The following is a 17,175-nucleotide window of genomic DNA, read 5'->3' as shown; positions in this document are numbered from 1 at the left end:
TATTCGTGTGAGTGATTACGCGAGATGCTTTGTAGCAGCCAAATAGAGGCCACTGTACTGAGGGAAATAATCACCTCTGCTCTGTATCAACATAGTAAACCTAACCGCATGGCTCCACCCATTAAAAACATCTGACCAATCACAGAGCGTGAAACACTTGATTTGTAAAATTGACCTTGAGCTCAGCCAATAGCACACCGCGTGGGCGTGGTCATTCAGGGTTCGGTTGCACTGGACGTTCCCCATCAACTTTTGCTACTAGACGAGCGTATTGAACGTTGTGCAAAGCTACTCAGCTAGCCATTTATCATATTCATTTTTTAAGATAGTTTGTCATCGTGTCTGGCGCATTTCTGCCTTTTGTAATTCATCCTGGGATTCACAGTCGTCAGCAAACCAACAAATTCCATAAGTGACGAGGAGACTCCATTTTCGTACGCGGCTGCCCGGGCTAGCCAGCAAGACGGCGGAAAGCTAGCTGGTTGTGTTGCTAGGCTAACTTTCTCGAGCCAGGCGATAAATTGTCTATCTGACGACACTTTCGTTGACTACAAAAGACTCCCAGGTATTTTTCTCCAAAACCTCAGTGTCACCATGCATCACCGCGAGTGCATACTGCTTCACAGTTCAGCAGCGATCTCATGCAGTCATGTTACGTTAGCTGCAGACCTGCTAGTGCTACAAAATGTTAGCTACCTCAGTCCTCAGCTGATAACCTCGTATATTTTCCCAGCAAGATGTCATGCTAAGCTAATGTGCGCTCAGTCGCATTCCTAACACACACATAACGTTACCATATAGTGGTAAACATTGCAAATAGAGTAAACTGGATTTGACAGGGTTGAGGATCTGTAGTGGGTCAAGTGGGCAAGTAACCACTGTAATGCTGTATCTGCAAATTATGTATTATTATAGTTTACATACACTGTTTTTAACTTGTAAATATAATCACCGTCAGTGTAAATAAGCACGTTTTACACTGCCAGATCTCGCTACCTCACGTATTTACAGTTAACTCTTACGTCAGTAATTCCATAGTTTTGCACTTTTATCTTATTTTCTGTGAATGTCACTGTTTTCGTTTGTTTGTTTTTTAATATATCTATATATATGTACATAGTAGTCAAGTGTTTATGTTTACCTTGTTGAGCTTTGTTGTCCTTATTTTTAGATGTTATGTCTTTTAATGTCCAAGTGTACTGAGAGTAACATATAGCAGTCACATTCCTTATATGGTCAATTTATCTGATAAAGACTCTGCACAAACAAACATTTGACTACAATGCACAAGCTACAAGCAGTGACAAACGGGTACATCACGCATGGATTGTTTTTCAAATACTTAAATGTTTACAGTGTGTATTCAAACCATAAAAAATGTATTATACAGCTAAATTATGTATTACTCACATCCCTAACTGACATGTAACATTACTGTTTACCAGATATTGTAAACACAGAATATAAAATACAGAAAATCAGAATTGCATGATGGGGTTGTGAGCCTACTTAGACAAGTGAGCAAGTAACTAATGTTAACACTTGTATTGTTATGTCATTTGCTGGATTTGCTAAAATGCACAATTCATATATGATTGTGGTTTGTTGTTGTTGCTGCCATAGCTTTACTTTGACTCTCTGTTTGCAGCATGCTGATGGTGGGAGGCAATGGATGGATGCACTAGAATGAGTGTGAAGGAGCTGTGTGAGACAGATGACTTGGCCACGGGTTTGGTGCTGGACCCTTTGTTGGGTTTCAGCACCCATAAAATGAACATCAGGTAATCTGTTGCTCATGAAATGTCAGTTTAAACACCATCACAACAAATCTTACAGTCTACTTAGGACATGATCACATTAGTACTTTAACAATTGTTTAACAATTAGTTAGGATATATCTTAGAGGTTCCCACATCAGTACAGTGTTATTCTTTCTTTCTCTGCTCTGACTATGTATATGTTCAGTGGGACATGTATGAGAATGTTATGACAACCAGACCTGTCCATAAGGTTAACATTCTTGAATCGGAAAATGATGTATGGAATCATATAACAGTTGCTTACTGTCCTACATCTGTTAAAAAAGACAGATCCACAGTTCATAGCAGTTCTTGCACACTGTCAAGGGCTTTTACACTTAACATAGTTGTATCGGAAACTTTTTCCTAGCTCAACACAACAACTGGAGGACACATACTGTATCGCTTTTGACATTTTGACTTCAGGGAAAATAGACAAGATGCTCATACGAGCTCCTATATTCACATGAAAGCAGTATGACCAATGACATACGTTTTTTTTCTTTTGTTATGCTGTGACTGATTCTTTCTGTTTCCAATGTTTTGTGGCTGCCAGCCACCTGCAAGTGTGATGCAATAGGAGGGAAATGTCTACTATTTTTATATAATAATGATTATAGATTATTAGTTATTTTTATTTAAAGATCTGTTTATATGAAGCCATTTTTATTTATAAGTGTATTAAAACATGCTGATGCAAGTTTTCTGTCAAATTAGAATACTGAAATACAATTAAAGAATTGCATTGGGAAAGATGCACATTAATCAGTCACCATTACAACATTTTTGTGATGATCATTTTGCCCTAGTCCATTGATATTTAAGCAGTTACTGCTTTTCGTGTTTATCTGATCTTATATTCTCCAAACACATTAAGTAATAATAAATCAGTGACAGTTACAAAAGTGCCAATCCTTGATAAATTTAAGCATTCATTTTTTAATCTTGTATCTTCTTCTGATCACTCAAAAATGTGTTTTGTTGATTTCAAGTACATCTGGTGAGGCAGTCACCTGAAATCTATTTCTAAAATTCTACTTAAACCAAATTAGCATTTTACACGGACATGCCTTAGACTAAAACACACTGTGCTCAGACTTTGTCCTGTGACTGTTTCTGCTTTTTATGCTGTTATCTGCTTTTTCTCTAGTCCTCCACCAGAGATCCGGCGATGGGGTAACCTCAAAGAGACCCTGCTGCGCTTTCAGCGTACGCATGACTTCAATGCTACGTTCGAGGCACTGACAGTGGGCGAACCGGCTGGTGACTACTTCAGTGCTTTGGGAGGCCATCGACAGGAGCTGCTGAGACAACATGTATGTTCAAGCTTAGAAATCAGTATAGATAAAAAACAATGTCACACAAAATCACTAATTTAAATTTGTTTAGACACAGTGCTTTAAAAATGTATGATGACATTTGTTCTTTGAAGACTTTGAAGTCTCCCTATTTTGGTAACTGTGTTAGTTTCATAGACAGCTACCATAAATTCTTGAATTTGTCACTTAAACGCGAGGGCACAATCTTAACTATCTGTAATTTCTGCAGGTATATCGCTACCTCGGTGCCTTCCTGTTGGATAGCGGCATCAAGATAGAGTCCTGTGACAGATACTCCTCAGAGACCAACGGAGCAAAGATAACCTCAACGAGGCACTGGTAATCACTCATATAAACACATTGTGTTTGTCAAGGCAGCATGTAGTTTGACAATAGCTGCTGCATTTCCTGGACATTTTTTCTTTTTATATTGTAGATATGTAATGCTTGAATTGTTGCTCGGCAGGTTTGTAGGTGAGCGGGTGGAGGTCCTGCTGGGCTGCATAGCAGAGCTGAGCCCCGCAGACAGCGCTGTGCTGAGGGCAGGAGTCAATGACTTCAGTGTGATGTATTCCACACGCAAACGCTGCGCTCAGCTCTGGCTGGGGCCTGCAGCTTTCATTAACCATGGTGAGTTTGTTTGCATTCATGACTCATTCTTTCCCAGCACACACACACACACACACACACACACACACACACACACACACACACACACACACACACACACACACACACAGATTTACCAATTCAAAATGTTCATAGCTGATTGGAGTGATCGCTTGTGAGTCTCATCAAGAGAACATTTTCACCTGCCAGGACTAAGTTTTTAAAGGCACAGTCTGTGATCTGAATGGCAACAAAAAGATGAAAACCAAATAAAGAGTCAGAACACAACACTAGAATCAGCTATCACTCTCAAACTGATTGACAGGCCTTTTATTCAATTCGGTCACACTACACAACACTTAAGTCATAGTCATTTGTTTTCTAATAATATTTGATTACTGACATACATACTGAAAGGCCTGTGGTTTCAGTTATGATACTTAATACCAAAGACTCACAAAATGCTATTTTTTATGTGAAAGCAAACCTTTAAGTTGTGTATCCAAATATCTTTGCAATTGATATGGTCAAACATGACTTTATTTGTCATGCAAGTACAGCATTCACATGCGCATTGTGAAAGTTTGATTTTTTTTAATATCCTAGAGCAAATGTTTAGGAACTGGATTAACATTTCCACACTCTGAAACCTGTAGATATGGAGTCTGTTCTCGTGTTCCTGCAGTGATCAGATTAATACTCGCTACTCTATCTTTTCTTGTTATTTCCCATGACAAATTGTCCCCCATGAGTGTGGTACTTAAAGGTATACTATGCAGGAACTGTCAGTTATTGTTTGTAAACAGTATTGCCAGCTAAAGTAAAATCCACCCTCTGATTCACTCTTGTTTTGCCTCGCTACATTTCTGTAATTTTGGCACTATGTCTGCGATTTTCATTGCTTCCTCTGTTTTGTGTGCTGCTCACGGTATGGCACCTGGTAACTACCTTCTTATAAAGTCTAGACCTCACTTGTGCACTGTGCCCAGGAACATCCTGAACACAGCAAAAATATATAAGAAAATATGAGCAGAGGGCAGAATCCCTGCAGAAAAATACACTGTGACACACCTCTAGTGGATCATAAGTGATAATTGAGAGTGATTGCTACTGTAAAAGTCTATGTATTGTTTTTTTTTTTTTCAGGAAAATCCTGCATTGTGTATCTTTAATTTTTGCCTGTTGAATGAGCATAACTCCTTTCAACACATGTTGTGCTGATAAACCACTTTATTTCATACATTCATATTTTGGTTGAAAATCTCAGCAACTTTTTTTGTTTTGTGATTTACTGAAGTACAAAATTGAAGTTTTGAATTCCAGTAAGGGATATGAGTCTCTGAAATTAATCAAATGTGTCACAAGTTATTTTTTTTTCTTCATTATCTTTAGATGACAGGACTGACTTGGCTTTATGTATTTATGTATTTTTGACTTCACAAATTCACCAATTTGCTTTGATATCTCATTTCATGACCATTATTTCACCACTACCTGCAGCAGTAGTAGCAAAAAGGATGTCGCATACTGTTTAGTAAAAACACAGATTCATTTTAAACTGCTTTTGCACCATACAAAAAATTTCATTAATTTAAAAGTAGTGGTGAATGTGCTATGTAGCCACAACTATATCTGAATCATAAATAATTGTACAAATCGAAACAGTTCAGTGCAGAGCTGAAACAAATAGTTGTTTAGTGGGAAATTGCTTAACAACGATTTGATAAAGAATTATAACAAAAACAAATACCTCTTCTAAAATATGGTAATTTACTGTTTTTATAGTCTTCTGTAATTATAAATCAAATGATTTAGGGTTTTGGACTTCTGGTTGAATGAAACATGCCAGCTGAGATGTAGGTAGTTGTGATGAACATTTTTCAATACTTATTGACATTTTTATAGACCAAATGATAAATCACAAAAATAATCTGGAAGTTAATAGGCAAAAAAAACTTGTTGAAGCCATTCCCAGTGTGTAATGATTTTTTTTTGTTTCATAATTATATTGCATGAACATTTGGTCAATCATAGAAGTCATTATAATAGATAAGGACAAACAGCTCACTCTTCACAGATCCCATGTCAGGCTGTGGTGTGAGCTGAATTGTAATGTGTCCAAAAGGTCCAGTGAAATTTGAGTTAAATCTTCCGTCCACTCAGAGGGCAGCGCCTGACAAGATCTGTTAATAATGTTTGAGAGTTAATCAGCTTAGCCTTTGAGCCTTTTGCAAAATGAATTCATTACAAGCCAGCTGATCAACAAAATGTCAAGTCCTTTATTCATCGCTGTGATTTAATTAATAACTTGAAATCTTTTATCTGTTTTTCTGTCTTTGTCCTTCTGGGTTGAAGACTGCAAACCAAACTGCAAGGTAATTATCCGTATATGTTCATCACATGCACTTAAGAGATTAGACAAGTTGAAAATATTACTTTGACAGATGCTTACACAGACTTATTGTGAAATTTTGCACATTGAAAACTGTATTTTAGGTACAGAGTTGTACTCTTCTGTTTCCTAACTGCTCTGTGTTAATGTGTTAATGTTATCCCATGGGCCAACCAACCTTTGTCTTTGTCTTTTGCTGTGTTTTGTCTTTCCCCTTTTCACCCGCCCAGTTCATCCCTGGGGAGAAGAATATCGCATGTGTTGAAGTGATTCGACCCATCTCACCTGGGGAGGAGATCACGTGTTACTATGGTGCCAGCTTTTTTGGGGAAGGCAATGAAATGTGTGAATGCTGCACCTGTGAGAGGTGTGTCCATCATCTGATCAGACATTGTCTTTATTGTAGCTTGCTTTTTGCTCAGAACTGAAGATTTTCTGCATCAGATGTGAAAATACTCTTTTAACTTGAATTTCATTTTGTTGTCTTAACTGCACTGTAGGAATGGAGAGGGTCACTTCAAACACAGAGGGAAGCAGCCTGAATGTGAAGAAACAAAGGATGCTGTTGGACAAAAGTACCGCTTGAGAGAGAGATATCTTCGTCATCACAGAGAGAAGGGTCACTTTCCTACAAGGCCGATAATACCAGGAATACACTCAGGTATCTTTAAAGGTAACTGCTTCAGGATTTAGTACTGTTAAAATGAAAGTAACAATAAATATTGACAGGCAGCAAATTCAAACATAGGAGTTACGCTGCTGGCTTATAAAAGCCCTCTCAGCACCACAGAAGTGGCTCAAAACCAACAAACAGGAATATTAGCTGTACAAATGCAATTATACAGCAGTAACGTGAAGAATAACTGCTTGTAATACTAAAAGCTCAACAGCCTGCCTCATCACTTCAGCAGCTGTTAAATGCACCATCAAATTGAAAGCTGTTGGGACAACCAACACTGCTCATTCATTAAGGTCCACTCAGAATAAAATTTGTTCAAACCTGGCTAGAATTCCAGTTTTAAAACCATCATACATCAAAATCAGGACAATAAAATTGAATATGTCTTTAAAGTCACATTTAAGCACTTGCCTGCATGTATTACATCATACAGGTAATTTTAGGGCAAGGCAAGGCAGCTTTATTTGTATAGCACATTTCATACGCAGGGATTCAAAGTGCTTTACAGAGTAATAAAATATAAAGACATAATTAAAGATACAGATTTACTATAAAAGAGAAAGATAAGATAAACAAGTTGAAATCAATTACTAAATGACTACAAAAAAGTGCAGACAAGAGGTGCAAAGATAAAAAGATAATTTAAAATTATTTAAATCAAATTTAAAAACAAGTTGGTCGTCAGCAGGTGAGTAGGCAGTGTGAAAAAGTAATGTTCTTTAGCTTTGCCTTAAAAGTGATCAGAGTCTGGGCTTGACGAACCTCATCTGGGAGGTTATTCCAGGTTTGTGCTGCATAATAACAAAATGCTGCTTCACCATTTTTAGTTCTGACTCTTGAGGCGCTCAGTAGGCCGGCCCCTGATGTTCTGAGGGTCCTTGAGGGTTCATATGTCACAAGCATGTCAGAGATATATTTTGGCGCTGAGCCACAGATTGATTTGTAGACAAGCAGTGAGATTTTAAAGTCAGTTCTTTGAGTGACAGGTAGCCAGTGTAAGGATTTTAGGACTGGAGTAGTACGGTCATATTTCCTAGTTTTTGTCACGACTCTTGCAGCAGCATTATGAATAAGCTGAAGTTGCTGAACAGCTTGTTTTGAAAGGCCTACAAACAGACTGTTGCAGTTATCTAACCTACTGGAAACAAAGGCATGGGTGAGCCTTTCAAGATCTTGCTGTGACATTATTCCTTGGACTCTGGCAATGTTTTTTAAACGATTTAATGTGACTGTGGAAATTTAATTTTTTAAAAAATTAAATTAAATTTAAATATTAACATTATGATACACACAACTCACATCTCGAAATTGTTGCTAAGTGACACTTGTTTGAATAGGATTGAGGAATACTACAAATCTTTTTTTGTTTTGTTGTGTTTGTTTATAAAAATGTCACCTGATTTCTGTGGAGAAAGCGTGCAAACAGCTATGGGACCACTTTAGTCATGTTGTGATTTAGAAATTGCAATGCTATAATATATCATTGCAAAGATATATCATTTTTTTTAATGTGTTTTACATGATAGAATTTAGGTTGAAAGTCATTCAGTTGAAACTAGGGATGTTGCAATATACCACTATTATAAATAACTGGGATATTTAAAAAATTAAACATAGATATCATGTTGATAATACTCATATGATAATATCGTGTAAATAATCCAGCACTTCTTATATCATTTATCTTTCCTTGCGTTCTCCCTTTCCACTTCGCAACACTTATATTTTGAGTTACAAAATAAAGACAAAAGACACAATAAAGAAAGTTTTAATTTCTTCTTTCCTCTTTCAGATTCTCTATAGATATCATGATAATATCAATATCACAATAATATCTGTATCATGAATTTTTTTGGCCATGATAATCGTGAAAGGGTAGTGAAAATATGATATCATGTCAGCCCTATTCAAAACATGTATTATCTGTTGCTGAAAAATCATGTCGACCTGAAACAAGATCAGAGTAATGCAGTGAGTTAGCTGCTGATGAACTTTGTTTCACTCTCTGGAAACAAATGGGAGGATTGAATAGCTATATATGTACTGCGAATGTAGTCAAACGCATGCTTAAAATATAATCCAGAGATACATTGGGCCTGTTTTCATGAAGCCGATTGTGCTGCTTCTTCATGATGTAAGGATTCAACATAACATGAAATCTGCAAATATGTTTACATACATAGCTGACTAAATCTTTACATAATCCTAAGGTGCTTCCGTTTTCTCTTGTTTTTGTTAGTTTCACAACACAAACCTTCAGCATTATGAGTTGCATTTGTATCCTTATGTAACTAAAGCAAAACGAGTCACCAAACATGATAAACATAAACAACTGAACCACATACAGATAGTTTGTCTTGAATAGATTTGGTTTGTTTTTTAAATTTTTATACCTTGGATGCATTTATTACTATAGGGGATATTGTTTTGATTAGATGTCATGTCAGCCCCTGCATCTTTTGAGGTGAATTTACCTCTCCTGTGATTATCCACTGACACTTAATTTGCAAGAAGCAGCTTTTCTTTTGCTATAGACTCTCTATACTGCAAGTTTGCAAGGAGTTATGTTGTCACTAAAGACTTTATATGTTAGTGTTCTCACAATACTTTGATAAAATTCCTTGAAAGATAGCAATATTCGATACAATTTTTGATACCACAGATCAGACTGACATTAAGGGCATACAATTCGTTTTTTTTAATTTGATGATAAATACAAACATACAGCTATGTATTGATAAATAGATATTTTTGACAATACTTTATGGGTTTATGGGTAACTTAAATTTTATGTTTCATTTTTCGTTTTCTTTTGTTTTTTGCTTGCGTTAAGAGTACTCATACTCATATTTCATGGTGATTAAGTATTGGATAAAATATGGTAGAACCATAGCACATGTGATTTACCTCACTGTAACTGCAATGTGTTTTGGGCCCAAAGACATGATTGGTTATTTCTGGGTAAAGAGAAAATAACCTAAGACCAGTTCAATCCGTTTCACAGTCAGTGTCATCTCTGTACAACCTGAATACTTTAGTCCCACGCCTTTCCGGGCATTACATGCTTTGTTAGTACCGCAGGTTTCATTGGCTTCTGCTGTGCAGTAAATGGCTCACCCAATAGAAAACTAATGATTGCACTTTAATAAATTGGTCACTTAAATAACAATGTTTCTCCACAGTCACCACTTTGCTGGGATTGTGCCACTCAAATTATACCTTTAGCTAGGAATTTATTTTTAACAGATGTTATTATTGTATTCATTTTTTGATAATTAAATACAATAGAATGTCAGTGTTTCCATTGTTTTAATAATTACATCTATGATAAGTAGACATACAGAGATATGCTTTTATATACAACAGCTTATAGTTCAACTGTTTGTTTTGTTGTCTTTCATTCATAGCCATCCCCTCAAGGAATTCCTTTACCCAGCAGATGAGGAGAAATGCCTTGAAGAACAGAAAATTTAATCAAACAAAGAAGTGGAGACGAGAGAAGCACAGACGATCAGGAAAGCACCCGCTGAAATCCTCCACTGTCAAACAGTGTTGGACAGTTCCACTTTTGTCCCAAGTTTCTCTGAGAGACATTAGAATCAGAGTACGGCGCCACTCAGTGGCTTTCTTACTCAATTGTAAGGATCCGAAGAGTAAAGAAAGGGCTTTGCTTAAACAACTGGAGGAAGTGAGTCCAAAAGAAAAGATAAGTGAACTGAATTCGACTGGGGAAGAAAATCCGAGCAGTGAGGTAAACCTAAAGCCTTTCACTCTGAACTCCACCATGCCGGTTCATCAGGAAAGTGGACCTGCAGGACATAGCGCAGGCCTTAATGGGAAGTCTGTCAAAGTGGTGGAAAGGCAGGCAGCTTCCAAAAAAAACTCTTCGAGAACAAGAAGCATGGTCACTACCACGCTCACTCATCAAACAGGGTCCAGTAGTGCAGCCAACACTACAACTCTTTGTCACCCTGTCAAAAATGACAAAACCTGTAGTGCAATAAAAGAAGGGAAGACTGATAAAGTAGCAGAAGAGAGTCAAAGCGACAAGAGCAGCAACATTGAATCCTGCGTCCTCGACACGGCTAAGACCCCAGCTACTGAGCACAAGACCATCAGAGCTTCATCACTCTTAGAAGTTTGTCAGGATGTCACAGATGTACACAAGAAAGCTGGAGACAATCCACTAATATCACTGAAGCAATACCTTAGAGTCAACCTAACAAGGATATCATTGCAGCAAAGTGTAAAAGTAGAAAAGACTTCTGAAGACAGGAAAGAGGGAGTGGTATTACGAGGAAGGGTCAGGCAAAGCCAGTGTCCCAAACCGGCACCTCTCACAGTAAAAAGAGCATCCAGATCACAGCAGAATCAGGGAGGAAGTTCAGAGAGCTGCACAGCCGAAGGTAACAGAGGGGTGAGGGAAATGTTTTTCAAGGCCACCGATAAGGTAAATTTAAAGAAGCAGCAATCGAGTGAATCTGTAGTTGATGTATCGCACAACAAGCAAGGTGGAAATGTCAAGATTATTGAAATACAAACAGTGTCAGAAGAAAATTATGATATTAAGAAGGAGCAGCAGGACATTGTACAAAGCAAAATTGAAGGGCAGAAAGAAAATAAAAATGCTGCATGTGCAATTGTGGAATGTGAAAGCAACATGGCCCTGAAAGCAGTGAAAGAGTCAGAATGTAAAATGTCCACAGAAAGAACTAGAGGACAAAATAACACACAGTGTGTTAAAAATAAAGCCGGGGAGGAAGTTAAACTATCAGAACAAATGACTAGGAGTGTTAGTAAACGGCCAGTAAGTAGGTTTGAAGCAGATATTGTCATAAAGCAGGCAAAGGTTCTTCTGTCTGATATTTTAAGAAAAGATAAGTCCTGTATAGATAAGAGATTACACAGAGATATTGCAGGGCTTTCTACCTCGGCCTCTAAAGAAATGCAAAGTGCTGAGAAGGACGAAGAAACAACTGAAATAAATGGAGGCAGATACCATTTTTCGGTGCAGAGGAGGATTATTAGGCGACGAAAGATGAGACCAAGAGCAGTGAAAACAAAAGCAGAAACTAAGCAAAGCACCAAGGGACACTTGAGCAAAGAAGTTCCAGCTACAGTGACGGCTAAGTTGAGTGAGGATAGTTCGCAGCTTCAGTCACCACAGAGGCATAATTACCCGCCGGCTCCCAGCCTCAACCCACTACCTCATAAGTCACTGATTTCAGCAAAAGCTACGACTAATCCGCACCCAGACACCAATCCACAGGCACACATACAGTCCAACATACCTCTGAAAAAACGTACATTTCGCAGTTCTGTGGAAATAGACTCCGAACAAGGTCTGAATTCAGCTTCAGATCAAGCTTCTAAAGAAGGCACTGAGTTAAAGTCAACCGCAGAGCTGAGGCAGGGCCCTACCACGTGTTCAGGGGAGAGCAGCAAAGGGAAAAGAGATTGTAAAGGCAGATTTCGGACAACAGAGGTCCAGAGGTTAAATCCCCAAAGGATCACAAAACAAAACTCCTTTAAGCGAGTGCTTCGGTCCCGAGTTAATGAAGTTCAGCGAAGCCATGTGTTGAGAAAAGTTCGAAAGTGTAAATTAGATAAGGGTGACATCGACACAGCTCAGACACCAGAGAGTGATAAGCTTGCAGAGTACAAACAGGCTGAGGGGCCTTCTGTAGTCCGAGCGCAGCGTGGTAAAACTAAGAGTAAATCTGAACAGGAAGACGAGGTAGAAGAGCACAGTGATTTGGAGGAGACAAAGCCAGCCCTTGATTTTAAGATTCGTTTAAAGAGGAGGAGAGGGAAGGTATGGGAAATGCAAAGTGCAGGATTGGAAAATATGGCATTAAAAACAGAAAAGGGAGATGAGTCGGTGACATGCGACCCTTTTAAAGCCATTATGGATTCTGTGACAATTTTAAACATGGAGATGGAGGCAGCTCAGGCTCATGTGCAGGCAAGTAAAAAGTCAAAGGGCAGATTACATCATTTGAAAAAAAGGGTTGAGAAGCTGACTGAAAATAAAATCACAGATGCATTCCCAGATATAAAATCAGACAAAGACCTTGAAAATGTTGAAGGTGTTTGTGGACCCAGTGAAACACAGAACGACAAAGTAGAAATTAAAGAGAAGCTTGGCAGGGAACTTCAAGATGGATTCAAACTGCTGCCAAATAAAGTAGGCAGTTGTAAAAATGACAGTGGTACATCAGCTGCAGGGCAAGAAGCAAAAATTGAGGATCGTTTTGTAAAGAATTGCTGCTTATTTGAAACTGGGTCACAACAGAAACTGCAGCCTGAATTGGATGCAAATGGTTTTCCGTTACCAGTAATTAAACTACGTAGAAAGACAGAGGATATTTGGGAGGTGGATAGCAAAGAAGAGCTCATACAAACTCAACTTAAAGTAGAGCCCAAAGTTAAGAACGAGATGAAGGGTCACATTATAGGGAAACAAAAGAAAGGATGTCTTGATTTTTGCAAGCTCAAAGAAGAGTCTTTACAGAGACTGAACAGCAACGCAGCCTTTCTGAAAGCAGAGCCGCCACCATTTTCCTTGTCTCTGTCACCGCTGTCGCTGTCTTCCCCTCTTAATGACAGTAAAACTGAAGTTATATCCTCGGCTGCAGATGCAGTCACTGAAAGGCCAGAGATGAACAGCGGAGGAAGGAAACAGAGGCACAAAACGGAGAGAACACGGAAGTGTGGGCCTGTAGAAACACCCACCCCCTGTCTTAGTCACACTCTCCAACAAATTGACAACAGTCTCTCCAGGCTCTCCGAGGGCTTGTGTTCATCTCAGACTTTGGAAAAGCCAACAGCGTGTTCCAGTGCTGCTAATTCTGTCATCCAGCCCCCGTCCCAGTCTCCTCCATTCACAACTGCAGATAACATGCTGTCCGGTGAGCCCAGCTTTACAAACTGCTGCGACGATATACTAGACTTTCAGTGTCTCAACTTTGAGGGGTATTATCAGCCACAGAACATACTTCCATCTTCCCCATCTGATCTCTGTTCACTAGATCCACCCACAGATCCTTTCAGCAGTCCCCTCTCTCACAGCCCAGCTGACACATGGACCACGGAGACGCCGTACCTTGGCCCTCCCAGTCCAGGAAATAACTTTACCAGTGAGGATCTGCAGTTTTTTCCAGGTCTGATTTCTTCCAAAAGTGATTCTGTTCCTCTGGAATGTGATGCAAAGGATACCTCCAAAGACAGAAACCCACCCAACCCCAGTTTAAGTTTTGCAGCCCTCGGCAGCTCTGACTTCACCGCTAAGGATCGAATTCTAAGTAAAAATCCAGGAATGAGGTTGCCCAAAGAAGACCACAGAACTCAGTCTAGTCCTGTAGCCAGCAAGCCTCGGTTGCTTGCTGCAACACAGTCTTCTGTTACATCTCACACTCCTATTACTATAACCCAACCCTCCATCAACGTCAAGGCGAGCACCAGCCAATTAAAAGCTCAGTCGAACCTTAAAACCCAGGGCCCCTTCCATCGTATGGCCATCCCTAATAAATCCCAGTCTTTTTCAAGTAATCAGCCAAACACAGTCAGAGGAGTGCCCCAGAGCTGCTTGACTAAGTCCGTCCCATCATCGCAAATGTCCAACAAATTCTTGTCTTCTCAACTCTTCACTGTGAAAACTCCCAATCCTCCTGACAACCCTTTCAAATTCCAGGAGAAGACCTCGACAGTTATTCACAGGGTGCTTAAGTTTCAGGACGGGAACCAGAATCAGAACTTGTATAGTGCACCTTGTAAAGACATCACGGCTGCTGGCAGCCCCATCATCATGTCTAGAACACTTAATGCAAAATCAGGTGCTATTGAGAAGACCCAGCAGAGTCAGAAACTAGCTGTTGGTATAGACAGCCATCAAAAAGGCAACATTCAGGGGTTTGGAAAAGATGTCGGCCATCTTGGTTCCTCCAGCAACCCCAACAGGTCCAACCCCCATTTCAACAAACAAAGCTCCTCTTTTCCTCAGTCTTTTCATAGAAGTAAGATGTCCTCTGACAAACATGAAAGTGTTGAAACTAACATGACATACAAAAACCTTTCAACGCTGCCAAGACCTTTCTTCTTTCCTAGCAAAGTGTCTGATAGTTATTCATCACAAGACAAAAAGTCCACTCCATCGACCTCAGACAAGCACCAGCCATGTTACACTCAGCAAGACCCTTTTGACTTTAGCTTTGGCTCGTCTCTCTCACCCATGCCTCAGCACAACAGCCCCCAAGTGGCCCACAGTACACCTCCTGGTACGCCAGCACCAGCAAACAAGAATCAGTCCTCAACATCCTCAGCCTCTTTACCCTATGGCTATCAAGGTCCTCCCTACGTACTAAACTTTAGCGGAGATCATTCATTGACCCTGGGTCTCAGGGATGGGGCTGAGGGTTACCCAGGATTAGGCTCGACAAACTACACCTACCATTGTCTGATGGAGCCATCAGGCACCCAAGGGCGACTGGTTCTGGAGCCCTGTGGACCCCAGCTGTCTAACCCAGCATCTTTTTCCTTGGGTGGATTTTCAGGGCTCAAAGGTCAGGATGAACATTGCAGGAAAGACATGCAGCAGCAGTGCCAGCCCGGGGAACACCAAGGCACGTCACACTATGGACCTGTTACATCCTCTCACTCTATGGGTGCCACAAAACCCAAGAGGGTGAGGTTAGTGGTGACAGATGGCACAGTGGACTTAGATCTCCAGTACTCGGACTGATTTATATCCATTGCAGTCACAGGATCCCAGAATATATTTGGATGTTGTTTTGTTCAAGGGGGATTATATAGAGTCTGCCACAAGATGTTTTTGTAAACACTGTAATTCATAGTCTACCAATTATTAAAGCCCACTGACTGATTGACACTTTTCTAAATCATTATTTTGATGGACTGTTAATGTATGAATGAATTGTACAGGATTTTATGTAAAGCGAGTATCGGCGTGTTTTAACTACTGTATGATTTTTAAGAAAAAATTAAGTATCTGCTACAATTTGCTGAGAATACCAAATTAAAATTGCATAAAGAAAACAAAGCATTAAATATATTTGTGAATAGGAGTTTGACCCTACATGCCCCATAAACAATGAAAGCCCTCTTACTGTACTGTAACATAGCTGTATGACTTTCTATACCATGTATGGCGGTAGAGACAGGAGCACCATCGTCGGTTGCTGGTACTTGTATTGATTGGTTTTAAAAAAGGCAGCTTTGTGCCTCAGTCTTTTATATGTTCTTGTGACTTTTTCTTTCTTTGTGACGGGAGTTCTTCCAGTTGGAAACATTTAGATATTACCATTTTACATCAAGAAAAGTGACAATCTTTTCACAGAGTAACTCACTTTTGTCATTTATTTGGTCTTTCTTTTTCTACGGAGTTTACGATTACTATAGAGAAAGAGCAGAAAGAAAAGTTATGCATCACCTGCAATAGTTAGTTGTTTTGTTGTCACTGATGGAGCTACACATTTATAGGTGTTTATATTGTAAGCAGAGTTATTTGCTGTTGATTGTGGAAGTCACGCGAGCATTCCCCTCATGTAATGATGTACTGTATGTTGAACCCATTTGACATCAGTGGGCAGGAGCGTTCAGTGTGACTACACAGCCTTACATTACTACCATGAAAATGTACTGTCTTGATATGGAAAGGCCAATTATTTATTTTAATATCCTCATCCTTGAAATGGTGCTTTCATGTAATTTATATTTCACGTTGATTGTTCAAACTATTAAATGTTTTTTATTATTTAATGGGACAAAATACTGAACTGAATATTTACATCAAGTATTTAATTTCACAGCCTTTGACATCTTATTCAATTTTTTCAGTTGTTACAGGTAAAACGTTCTGTCTTTTTTCTAATTGGCAGTTAGTCTTACTGAAAGTCTGCTGTAGAAATGTACAAATGTAGCCTATATCATTAAAGACACTTAATTCTTTTTTTGCATTTTCTGTCTTTGACTCTCTTTTTCATACCAAGAGACCATAGACTTTATTCGTGTAAGCCAAATTATTTCTGTAATTTTTCAATGTTACATACAACGTTCCTACAGAATATAAAAAGTCTTTGCATTGAATTTGTTAATCTGTAAACAAGGCCTTAATTAGTATTAAAATGTCTTCAGTCTTTCAAAAGTCTTTAACAGGCTAAGACAAAATAATTGGTAACATCTGTTTTGTTTTAAATTTTTGAGTAAATGCCTCTTTAAAGTCACACAGATCGGATTGTGGAACCAACATCACTAATATTTTTGCAAAATGTTTTTCAAACTTGGCACTGCCCTGTTATACATTACATATATTGCATAAAAGTCATGTTTAATGTTACAATAAACATTTGGAAAAAAAAA

General features: G+C 38.9%; 1 protein-coding gene across 2 annotated transcripts; it reads left to right on the top strand.

The window, feature by feature from the left end:
- The first annotated feature begins 212 nt into the window (after window positions 1–212).
- Window positions 213–16,772, top strand: kmt5c (lysine methyltransferase 5C). Of its 2 annotated transcripts, none has more exons than XM_042504854.2 (9): window positions 213–565; window positions 1,649–1,781; window positions 2,950–3,115; window positions 3,348–3,457; window positions 3,585–3,748; window positions 6,083–6,102; window positions 6,350–6,486; window positions 6,620–6,780; window positions 10,206–16,772. In XM_042504854.2, exons 2-9 carry the CDS (start codon window positions 1,669–1,671, stop codon window positions 15,536–15,538), a joined length of 6,204 nt encoding a protein of 2,067 aa, XP_042360788.2. In that variant the 5' UTR covers window positions 213–565; window positions 1,649–1,668; the 3' UTR covers window positions 15,539–16,772. The 2 variants fall into 2 exon arrangements, with proteins under 2 accessions (XP_042360788.2, XP_042360787.2); XM_042504853.2 differs by having other exon boundaries at window positions 6,620–6,792.
- Window positions 16,773–17,175: the final 403 nt, after the last annotated feature.

The sequence above is a fragment of the Plectropomus leopardus genome, chromosome 18 (genome assembly GCF_026936395.1).
Source record: "Plectropomus leopardus strain MGB_pleo_1.0 chromosome 18, ASM2693639v1, whole genome shotgun sequence".
Classification (NCBI taxonomy): domain Eukaryota; kingdom Metazoa; phylum Chordata; class Actinopteri; order Perciformes; family Serranidae; genus Plectropomus; species Plectropomus leopardus.
The sequence above is the reverse complement of the archived record's forward strand: the minus strand, read 5'-3'. Positions and strand labels throughout refer to the sequence as shown.